This window comes from Hippoglossus stenolepis, chromosome 11 (genome assembly GCF_022539355.2).
Source record: "Hippoglossus stenolepis isolate QCI-W04-F060 chromosome 11, HSTE1.2, whole genome shotgun sequence".
NCBI classification, from domain to species: Eukaryota; Metazoa; Chordata; class Actinopteri; order Pleuronectiformes; family Pleuronectidae; genus Hippoglossus; species Hippoglossus stenolepis.
In genome coordinates this window covers 21,143,880-21,155,663 of record NC_061493.1, presented here as the reverse complement: position 1 = coordinate 21,155,663, position 11,784 = coordinate 21,143,880, and the positions used below count along the sequence as shown (strand labels likewise).

The 11,784-nt window shown below is 38.4% G+C and overlaps 2 protein-coding genes across 2 annotated transcripts in view; both read left to right on the top strand.

The window, feature by feature from the left end:
* The window catches only part of LOC124854460, a 39,323-nt gene extending 28,274 nt beyond the window's left edge, over positions 1-11,049 (top strand). Inside the window, exon 7 of the mRNA XM_047341961.1 lies at positions 10,989-11,049. The gene's annotated coding sequence lies outside the window, so the exon portion shown is untranslated. The remainder of the gene's footprint in view (positions 1-10,988) is intronic.
* On the top strand, positions 32-4,165 carry LOC124854461. Its single transcript, XM_047341974.1, has 3 exons — positions 32-176; positions 3,504-3,809; positions 3,894-4,165. Exons 1-3 carry the CDS (start codon positions 119-121, stop codon positions 4,163-4,165), a joined length of 636 nt encoding a protein of 211 aa, XP_047197930.1. The 5' UTR covers positions 32-118.
* Positions 11,050-11,784: the final 735 nt, after the last annotated feature.

The following is an 11,784-nucleotide window of genomic DNA, read 5'->3' as shown; positions in this document are numbered from 1 at the left end:
TTTTGGTTCATGTGGATAACACTGAGTATTAGGCCACGCCCAACAGACACCCTGACTGCTGCTGGGCTGATTGAGGTCTAAACTCGGATCCACTTCCTCGTACGGCACATTTGACAGAATGCATCCCATCATTCTTCTCTTTGTCATTTCTCTGCTTCACGCATATGAAGCCCGAGGTAAACACTACATTTTTATCACATTTCTTCTTCAAATATAGTTTTATTGCTCTGTTCTTGTTGCACTTTGTGACTGTTTCAGCAATGTAGCTTGTTTCAAATTTTGTTGTTGTTGTTAATAATTGTTTATTTCATTATTCTATAAATATTAAAATGATGACTATATTCAAATTATGACTTGTTGATTGAAGATTCACTCAGTAAAACTTCCTTCCATATATCTGTGGTTTTTCAAGTTGAGTTCTACGCTTGAATTCGATTTAAAATATATAATGAGTGATAACAGACGTGGAGAAACTTTTTAAAAAGCTTGTAAAACCAACAAAACTGAATATTAATGTAATGTCCTGTGGCAGCGACTCAGAGAACAGAACAGATTGATTAGGAAACTTTACCTTTTATTGACAAAGCTAGATATTAAAACAGGGCTCGGTGACAGGAAGAGAACGTAGAGTGATGCTTCCTGTTACATGTCAGTGTCTATTTCTGTACACTACCGTTCAAAAGTTTGGGGTCACTTAGAAATTTCCTTATTTTTCAAAGAAAAGCACTGTTTTTTTCAATGAAGATGACATTAAATTAATCAGAAATACACTCTATACATTGTTAATGTGGTAAATGACTATTCTAGGTGGAAACGTCTGGTTTTTAATGAAATATCTACATAGGTATATAGAGGCGCATTTCCAGCAACTATCACTCCAGTGTTCTAATGGTACATTGTGTTTGCTAATCGCCTTAGAAGACTAATGGATGATTAGAAAACCCTTGAAAATCCTTGTGCAATTATGTTAGCACAGCTGAAAACTGTTTTGCTGGTGAGAGAAGCTATAAAACTGGCCTTCCTTTGAGCTAGTTGAGTATCTGGAGCATCACATTTGTGGGTTCGATTATACTCTCAAAATGGCCAGAAAAAGAGAACTTTCATGTGAAACTCGCCAGTCTATTCTTGTTCTTAGAAATGAAGCCTATTCCATGCGAGAAATTGCGAAGAAACTGAAAATTTCCTACAACGGTGTGTACTACTCCCTTCAGAGAACAGCACAAACGGGCTCTAACCAGAGTAGAAAGAGAAGTGGGAGGCCCCGGTGCACAACTCAGCAAGAAGACAAGTATATTAGAGTCTCTAGTTTGAGAAATAGACGCCTCACAGGTCCTCAACTGGCAGCTTCTTTAAATGGTACCCGCAAACCGCCAGTGTCAACGTCTACAGTGAAGAGGCGACTCCGGGATGCTGGCCTTCTAGGCAGAGTGGCAAAGAAAAAGCCATATCTGAGACTGGCCAATGAAAAGAAAAGATTGATATGGACAAAAGAACACAGACATTGGACAGAGGAAGATTGGAAAAAGTGTTATGGACAGACGAATCAAAGTTTGAGGTGTTTGGATCACACAGAAGAACATTTGTGAGACGCAGAACAGGTGAAAAGATGCTGGAAGAGTGCCTGACGCCATCTGTCAAGCATGGTGAGGTAATGTGATGGTCTGGGGCTGCTTTGGTGCTGGTAAAGTGGGAGATTTGTACAAGGTAAAAGGGATTTTAAATAAGGAAGGCTATCACTCCTCCATTTTGCAACGCCATGCCATACCCTGTGGACAGCGCTTGATTGGAGCCAATTTCCTCCTACAACAGGACAATGACCCAAAGCACACCTCCAAATTATGCAAGAACTATTTAGGGAAGAAGCAGGCAGCTGGTATGCTGTCTGTAATGGAGTGGCCAGCGCAGTCACCAGATCTCAACCCCATTGAGCTGTTGTGGGAGCAGCTTGACCGTATGGTACGCAAGAAGTGCCCATCAAGCCAATCCAACTTGTGGGAGGGGCTTCAGGAAGCGGGGGGTGAAATTTCTACAGATTACCTCAACAAATTAACAGCTAGAATGCCAAAGGTCTGCAATGCTGTAATTGCTGCAAATGGAGCATTCTTTGACGAAAGCAAAGTTTGAAGAACAAAATTAATATTTCAAATAAAAATCATTATTTCTAACCTTGTCAATGTCTTGACTATATTTTCTATTCATTTTGCAACTCATTTGATAAATCAAAGTGTGAGTTTTCATGGAAAACACGAAATTGTCTGGGTGACCCCAAACTTTTGAACGGTAGTGTACGTCCACTGGACATTTTCCGTGTGAGAAATGAGCTGTTGAGGAACATCTACCGTTGCAGAGTCTCTTCCTCTTTCACACGTTTTGTTTAAGTTCCAGAAACTGTTGTGTGATGGACTCGTTTATCATCTTTTCAAAGAAGCTTGATTATAAATTCAAAGTGCTAACTTTGGTTATAAGTGTAACGTTCACATCACTCCCCACATTCATCAGGTTCCACTGAAGACAAGTAGTCAAGGGTCAATACTGTGACTCAAACCACATGTACACGTACGAGCTCGTCATGAAACTAAACTTCTCTCTTTTCATTCTCGACTGAATAACATTTTAATTAATCAGACAAATCTATGTTGCTAGAACTGATATGTTACAAATCAATAAATAATAATAACATCACAGCAGGAACATTATTTATTAAACGCCAATAGTTTTGCTCACTGTGTGCAATTAGGTCTGAGAAAGAAAAGCAAGGATTACAAGCTTTTTATTTAGCTCATAATAATAATTCTGCCCCTATATGAGGAGGAATATATTTCAGAAGACACATAGTATCTCACCATGTTAAAGAAGGTGAAAGAAAATTCTCGCATCCACAGAATCCACGTCAAAATTCAAAGGAAATCAGTTTAGTGGCTTTCAAATAATCCTGCTGACGGGCAAGGCAGGCCACTTTTATTTACAATTTACACGCAGAATGAAAGAATAAAAAGAGTAGAATAAAAGAGGTAAAAGAAATAAAAAGGATGAATTAGAAATAAGTTCAAAGAGGAAAACAAAACAAATAAAATAGATTTGTAGACACTAGAATGTCAATTTACCTCCGCCGAGGTCCAGAAGTTCTTAAATTCAGTCAAGCTGCACTAAAGTAATCAGAAGTCTCAGTCCCCCTCAATATGCCTGATTTCATTCCCTGGGAAATCATGGAAAATATAAAAATCAGCCCCGTCTCACAAAATAAATCCTGAATCTTCCTGAAATGTAACTTTCTTGGCCCATGTCCCATCCTTCCACCAAGTCTTGTGGAAATCCAGTTTCTAAGTAAACCTGCTGATCATTAAACCAACCAACCAACAGACAGGGGCAAACACAACCTGCTGGGCCGAGGTAGTTTTGTATCATGAGTCTCTGTTTAATGAGTAGAAGTAAAATGGACCAAAACTACAGTTTAAATCAAAGTCTCTTCTTTCTAATAAAGTGATGCTGTGTTGTTTCTACAGGCTCCGACACTGTGACTCCTGTATTTGTGCAGAAGGGGAAGGATCTGCTTCTCAACGTCACGGCTCCTGTTAAAATAGTTAAACGGAGTGATTTTAGATGGAGATTTAATGATTCAAACATATTTAGATTATTTGATGATAACGAAACAATAACAATTGACACCTATGATGGAAGGGTCGAGATTTTTCTCCAAAATCACTCTTTGCTTTTGAAGAATGTGCAACAAGCCGACAGTGGACGTTACACTGCAGGTGTTTTCGGGGTCAATAACACTTATGTGGGTAAATACAGCGTCACAGTTCAAGGTAGGTTTCTTCAGATTTTAAATATCGACACACAGTAGCTGCCCAACTTCTAAACCCATTAATGCCTGTGTCCCTCCCCCTCAGATCCAGTGTCTCCGGTTAATGGGACAGTGGACTTACTCTCCTCGAGCTCCGACTCCTGTAACCTCACAGTGACCTGCAGCACACAGGACTCCCATCACATCAACAGCACTTTTAGATGTGACACCAACACCTGCAGCCAGGAGGAGGGAGGAGAGAGGTCCAAGGTCACGACCTCAGGCACCTCCCTCCGTGTCTACCTGTCCAAAGGCTTCTCAGTTATCTGTAACCATAGCAACCAGGTCAGCTCGGACGAGCACACAACAATGATTTAGGGACTTTTGTTTCTCAAATCCTGGTAAGTGACCGACAACACAAGCAGCTGATAACTTTGTTTTATAGAAGGTTGTGTTCCAACTTAAGTTCATTTTGAAATTTAAATCTTTCCCAACATTTAAAGACTAGATAAAGACTTTCTCCTTCAATTGGTTCAAAATGCTGCTGCTTGGATTATATCTACGACAAATTCTCAACTTTACTTCATTTAAAAGAAAAAACTACTTTTATCTTTGTTTTAATTGTTGTTAAATTCCTTTGTAACACTTTTAACTTTGGTAAGAAAAGTACTGTACAGATTATATGTAAATTATAAATTATATTTTTATGGTAATAATGCAGAGTTGTCAGTTGAATTTAGAGCATGTAATTTATTTTTTAAGAAATATTTTTACGTGTCAAAGTGAATAAGTTCTGAAAATAACTAAAATCAGTTTTTCTTTTTTCCATTACAGCCCCTGAACCACCGGGCGCTTTCATCGCCTTTGTCTCTGTCACTGTCATTAAGGTTTTGGTGATAATTGCCATAACAGCAGCTTTTGTTGGACATCGAATAAAAGGAAAACGTACGTTAGAGTAAAAATTCAACTCTGCAAATATTGTAAATGGGAATTCAGCATTTTCACTGTGTCCTTCACTTTATTCACTGATCCACCACCTTTAGGGTCATTGACAATATCTGAGATCCTTTCCCAGTTTACAGTACGGATGGGAATCCACTGTTCGTTATTTAGCATATAGATAATATCAAGATGAATGTCTGTGTGTGTAGGTTTTATTTGATTGTATCTGTCTATCAACAGAATTTTAGAAAAGCAATGCTGTGTTTATATAAAACCACTAGGGGTCACCAAAATCACAAAAATGACAAAACACACGAAAACCAAAATCAGTGGGTGCAGTGATGTAAATGTGATTCAGTAGAAAACAGTCTAAATTAATTTGTGATTTAAAGCCAATGAACATTCTTTGTGACCTTCTTGCAGATGAAAGTGTGGACACGGAAAATACAGTGTACGAAAATGCTCAGGTAAAGTTACGTCATCTTTTCTAACATCTGTCTAAGTGAGATTACTTTACTTGTTGCCACAATACGTTGAACTGTGTACTAACTTCTATTTGACTTTATCTCTCCAGGTCAAAAGTGTGAACACCACTTCTGGATCAGAATCCAACCGATGATGCTGCAGCTCCTTCTCCGTCCTCCATCTACAGCTTGATCGAAGCAGGTCCATGAAATCCACTGAGGCCGGAGACACGACTCAGCCTGAGAGCCTGTATGCTCAGGTGGACAAGTCGGCCCTGGCCTGAAGAAAATCTGAAATTGTCTTCCACATTCTGCCTTTTGGACAATTTCCAGTATTATTGTTGCTGTGCGTCATGTTATATTTTCCCTGGGAAGTTTTGGGATTTTTTTTCATCCAGAACCAGAACCAGGAGCATCTGGAACAGCTCCGCCCACTTTAAAACTGTTATTGTAATATATTTCATATCTTATTTAAAAAGATTCCTGATGAGTGTTTGACATTGTGGATGAATGCTGTTGTAAATATAGTATTTCTCGTACAGATAAATACAAATACATTCTTTCTAAAGACCTGGTTCAACTCATTCATGTGTTGCAGCTTAAGCAGCTTTTCAATGTTTTAAAAGACAAAAGTTTGTAATGGTTCTTTGAATTGTTCCTTTAAGTTAATCTCGATTGAGTCTTGTGTTATTAGATTTTTTATTTTTTTTAAAAGAGAGTTTAATATTCTTTTATTGTACATTGTGTTAATTTGACCAAATTTCCATGAAAAACTCAATAAAAACCTAAAGTGATTTTGGCTGCTACATTATTTTTGATGAGTGTCCAGTGTTGGTGCACGTACAATAAAGTTCTTACTTCACCCAAGTGTTTTAAAAAATATTGGGGATTATAAATGTTTTAGTTAAATCAACATCCTGAAATTTACAAAACATACGTAAAAAATACTAATATGATGACGAGGAAGGTTTAACAGACCAAAAAATAACATTTTAACACAGTTAATATCTCTCTCTCTCTCTCTCTCTCTCTCTCTCTCTCTCTCTCTCTCTCTCTCTCTCTCTCTCTCTCTCACTCACTCAAAAGTCCCGGTGCTCTTCTCTTGTCTCAGTGTTTAACTTCATGTGATGGTTTGTTTCTGGTGATTGTTGTTTCATTTAGCTTTTTGTTGAATTATGCATTTATTAAGTTAAATAAAAGTTGTGTCTTTTCTACAAGTAAAGCCGTCTCTTGCCTCGTGACATCAACGAACCTGTGCTGTTGCACCTTTCCTGGAGGTGAAAGTCGCCAGGTGGCGCTGTTGCCATACCTCATTTCCCCGCTTCCCTCACGCGACACATGGAAAACAAACCAAGATGTTCCACACAATCCACCAAGCAGTCTGTCCTGGTGCTGAAACATCTCCCCTGAAACCAGCAGTCAGTTCCTCACATTATCAAAACTTGAACAAGATCAAAGTGTTTACTGACAGACCTCGATATGTTCTCTTGTTAGGAGACAATCATTGTTATTCATCTATTGTCATGTTTTGGTTCATGTGGACGACACTCTGAGTATTAGGCCACGCCCACAGAGTTTACACCTCCTCACTGCAGATTTGTCTAAACATATTCATAAACCTGAGGTATTTCCGTGAGTCAGTTTGAAAACACTGAGACGTGTGGATGAGAGACGAGCACCCTGACTGCTGCTGGGCTGATTGAGGTCTAAACTCTGATCCACTTCCTCGTACGGCACATTTGACAGAATGCATCCCATCATTCTTCTCTTTGTCATTTCTCTGCTTCACGCATATGAAGCCCGAGGTAAACACTACATTTTTATCACATTTCTTCTTCAAATATAGTTTTATTGCTCTGTTCTTGTTGCACTTTGTGACTGTTTCAGCAATGTACCTTGTTTAGAATTGTGTTGTTGTTGTTAATAATTGTTTATTTCATTATTCTATAAATATTAAAATGATAACTATATTCAAATTATGACTCGTTGATTGACGATTCACTCAGTAAAACTTCCTTCCATATATCTGTGGTTTTTCAAGTTGAGTTCTACGCTTGAATTCATTATAAAATATATAATGATTGATAACAGACGTGGAGAAACTTTATTAAAAGCTTGTAAAACCAACAAAACTGAATATTAATGTAATGTCCTGTGGCAGCGACTCAAAGAACAGAACAGATTTATTAGGAAACTTAACCTAGAGGAAGCTAGATATTAAAACAGGGCTCGGTGACAGGAAGGGAACGTAGAGTGATGCTTCCTGTTACATGTCCGTGTCTGTCTGTCTGTCTGTCTTTCTGTCTGTCTGTCTGTCTGTCTGTCTGTCTGTCTGTCTGTCTGTCTGTCTGTCTGTCTGTCTGTCTGTCTGTCTGTCTCTCTATTTCTGTACGTCCACTGTAAATTTTTCGTGTCAGAAATGAGCTGTTGAGGAACATCTACCGTTGCAGAGTCACTTCCTCTTTCACACGTTTTGTTTAAGTTCCAGAAACTGTTGTGTGATGGACTCGTTATTTATCTTTTCACGGAAGCTTGATTATATATTCAAAGTGCTAACTTTGGTTATAAGTGTAACGTTCACATCCTCCCACATTCATCAGGTTCCACTGAAGACAAGTAGTCAAGGGTCAATACTGTGACTCAAACCACATGTACACCACGAGCTCGTCAGAAACTAAACTTCTCTCTTTTCATTCTCTACTGAAAACATTTTAATTAATCAGACAAATCTATGTTGCTAGAACCGATATTTACAAATCAATAAATAATAATAACATCACAGCAGGAACATTATTTATTAAACGCCAATAGTTTTGCTCACTGTGTGCAATTAGGTCTGAGAAAGAAAAGCAACGACTACAAGCTTTTATTTAGCTCATAATAATAATTCTGCCCTATATGAGGAGGAATATATTTCAGAAGACACATAGTATCTCACCATGTTAAAGAACGTGAAAGAAAATTCTCGCATCCACAGAATCCACGTCAAAATTTAAAGGAAAAAGTTTAGTGGCTTTTAAATAATCCTGCTGACGGGCAAGGCAGGGCACTTTTATTTACAATTTACAAGCCAAATAAAAGAATAAAAAGAGTAGAATAAAAGAGGTAAAAGAAATAAAGAGGATGAATTAGAAATAAGTTAAGAGAAAAACAATACAAATAAAATAGATTTGTAGACACTAGAATGTCAATTTACCTCCACCGAGGTCCAGAAGTTCTTAAATTCAGTCAAGCTGCACTAAAGTAATCAGAAGTCTCAGTCCCCTCAATATGCCTGATTTCATTCTCTGGGAAATCATGGAAAATATAAAAAACAGCCGCGTCTCACAAAATAAATCCTGAATCTTCCTGAAATGTAACTTTCTCGGCCCATGTCCCATCCTTCCACCAAGTCTTGTGGAAATCCAGTTTCTAAGTAAACCTGCTGATCATTAAACCAACCAACCAACAGACAGGGGCAAACACAACCTGCTGGGCCGAGGTAGTTTTGTCTCATGAGTCTCTGTTTAATGAGTAGAAGTAAAAATGGACAAAAACTACAGTTTAAATCAAAGTCTTTTCTTTCTAATAAAGTGATGCTGTGTTGTTTCTACAGGCTCCGACACTGTGACTCCTGTATTTGTGCAGAAGGGGAAGGATCTGCTTCTCAACGTCACGGCTCCTGTTAAAATAGTTAAACGGAGTGATTTTAGATGGCAATTTAATGATTCAAACATATTAAGATTATTTCATGATAACAAAACAATAATAATTGGCCCCTATGATGGAAGGGTCGAGATTTTTCTCCAAAATCACTCTTTGCTTTTGAAGAATGTGCAACAAGCCGACAGTGGACGTTACACTGCAGGTGTTTTCGGGGACAATGACGATTATGTGGGTAAATACAGCGTCACAGTTCAAGGTAGGTTTCTTCAGATTTTAAATATCGACACACAGTAGCTGCCCAACTTCTAAACCCATTAATGCCTGTGTCCCTCCCCCTCAGATCCAGTGTCTCCGGTTAATGGGACAGTGGACTTACTCTCAATAGCTCCGACTCCTGTAACCTCACAGTGACCTGCAGCACACAGGACTCCCATCACATCAACAGCACTTTTAGATGTGACACCAACACCTGCAGCCAGGAGGAGGAGGAGAGGTCCAAGGTCACGACCTCTGGCACTCCTCCGTGTCCACCTGTCCAAAGGCTTCTCAGTTATCTGTAACCATAGCACCAGGCTGCTCGGACGAGCACACAACAATGATTAGGGACTTTTGTTTCTAAATCCTGGTAAGTGACCGACAACACAAGCAGCTGATAAGTTTTTTTATAGAAGTAGTTCCAACTAAGTTCATTTGAATATTAAATCTTTCCAACATTTAGCACTAGACATAAAGACTTTCTCCTTCAGTTGGTTCAAAAATGCTGCTGCTTTGATTATAACTGGCTCTAAGACAACATGATCATATGACTCACATTCTGGCTCCCTGTTCATTTCTTGCATTGTTTTAAGATTTTATTATTGACTTCACACAAACCAGGTTTCTATGTGTCATGCTGGGTGGCATCTTAGTTCAGCTTGATATTTGTTTCCTGGTAGTTTTCAGAGCCTGATTGGTGTTTAGGTTGTCGCTTTTTGCCGGACAGGCCTCTCAAACACCTGAATGACCAGTTGACATTAGACTTTCTACAACGATCTCTCAACTTTACTCTATTTAAAAGAAAAACTACTTTATCTCTGCTTCACTTATTGTTTAATTCATTTGTAACATTCTTTTAACTTGGTAAGAAAAGTATTTGTACATATTATATTTAAATTATAAATTATATTTTTATGGTTATAATGCAGAGTTTTCAGTTGAATTTAGAGCATGTAATTGTTTTTAAAGAAATATTTTTTATGTTTTAAAGTGATTAGTTCTGAAAATAACTAATATCAGTTTTTTCTGTTTACATTACAGCCTCTGAAATCGGGCGCTTTCATCGCCTTTGTCTCTGTCACTGTCATTAAGGTTTTGGTGATATTTGCCATGTAACAGCAGCTTTTGTTGGACATCGAAAAATGAAAACGTACGTCAGAGAAACTCAAACACACAAACACCAAAATCAGTGGCTGCAGTGATGTAAATGTGATTCAGTAGAAAAAACAGTCTAAAATTAATTTGTGATTAAAGCCAATGAACATTCTTTTTGTCACCTTCTCTTGCAGATGAAACGGAGAGGAAATGAAAATACACTGCAGAAACTGTTCAGGTAAAGTTACGTCATCTTTCTAACATCTGTCTTCCAAGAACAAGATTTTATGGTTTTGAGCAAAGGAAATGGGCAAAAATAAATAGATAAACAATGAAATAAAATCCACAGCTGTAATTCATCTGTCGACAGGGGGTGTAGTTACTGTACATGACCTTGACCCTTTGCTGATCCTGGTCCTGTTGCTTGCTCCTGCAGCACTACGTGTGCCTCGCTGCTCGTGCCGTTTGCTTGTACCGAACAAAACACTTTGCTGCGGATCAAGCGACGAATTTCCAGCTGCACTGTGCTGTATTCATCCAAACATCCCTCTGAGGTCTGTAGCCTGTGTGTCTGAGCTGTGCTTGTGTGCTGACTCTTCAATGTGTCTCCCACTAAACTGCCAACGGCCCAAATCACATCACCGCATTAGAAGAGTCATATAGACTTAGTGAGATTACTTTACTTGTTGCCACAGTACGACCACACCACTAAAAATAGTGATATATAATCTGTGATTTAAAAATGGAAACTTCGGAGCCACCACCTCGGTAGCAAAAAGTTTATTTAATTTCATCTCCAGGTCAAAAGCGTGAACCCACTTGTGGATCAGAATCCAACTGATGATGCTGCAGCTCCTTCTCCGTCCTCCATCTACAGCTTGATCGAAGCAGGTCCATGAAATCCACTGAGGCCGGAGACACGATCAGCCTGGAGAGCCTGTATGCTCAGGTGGACAAGTCGGCCCTGGCCTTCAAGAAAATCTGGAAATTGTCTTCCACATTCTGCCTTTTGGACAATTTCCAGTATTATTGTTGCCGTGAGTCATGTTATATTTTCACTGGGAAGTGTTTTTTTCATCCAGAACCAGAACCAGGATATCTGGAACAGCTCACGCACTTAAAACTGTTATTGTAATATATTTAATATCTTATGGAAAAAGATTCCTGATGAGTGTTTCATTTTGGATGAATTCAAGTGATTTTGCTGCTACATTATTTTTGATGAAAAAAGTTCTTACTTCACCATGTTATGCTTCCTTTAAAAAATACTAATATGATGACGAGGAAGGTTTAACAGCCAATAATCAGAATGATTCCAAACAGCAGACATTTCCTGTCGGCTTTCTGTCTTGTTTGTATAAAACCTTCCTTTATACTATCATGCACAACAGTAAGTTTATTCAACTCCTACAGAGTCAAATACAAAACTTCCAAGTGTTTACAGTCCAACCTGTAGGGAGTTAAAACTACACTTTTGAAAGTGTTAAAGAATTAACACTCAGACAGAGTTCAGCAACTTCTCTATAGTTGAAATTTAACACCGTCAACACTACAGTGTTAAATTGAAGCAACACTATTGAAAAGTGTCCAAAGTTA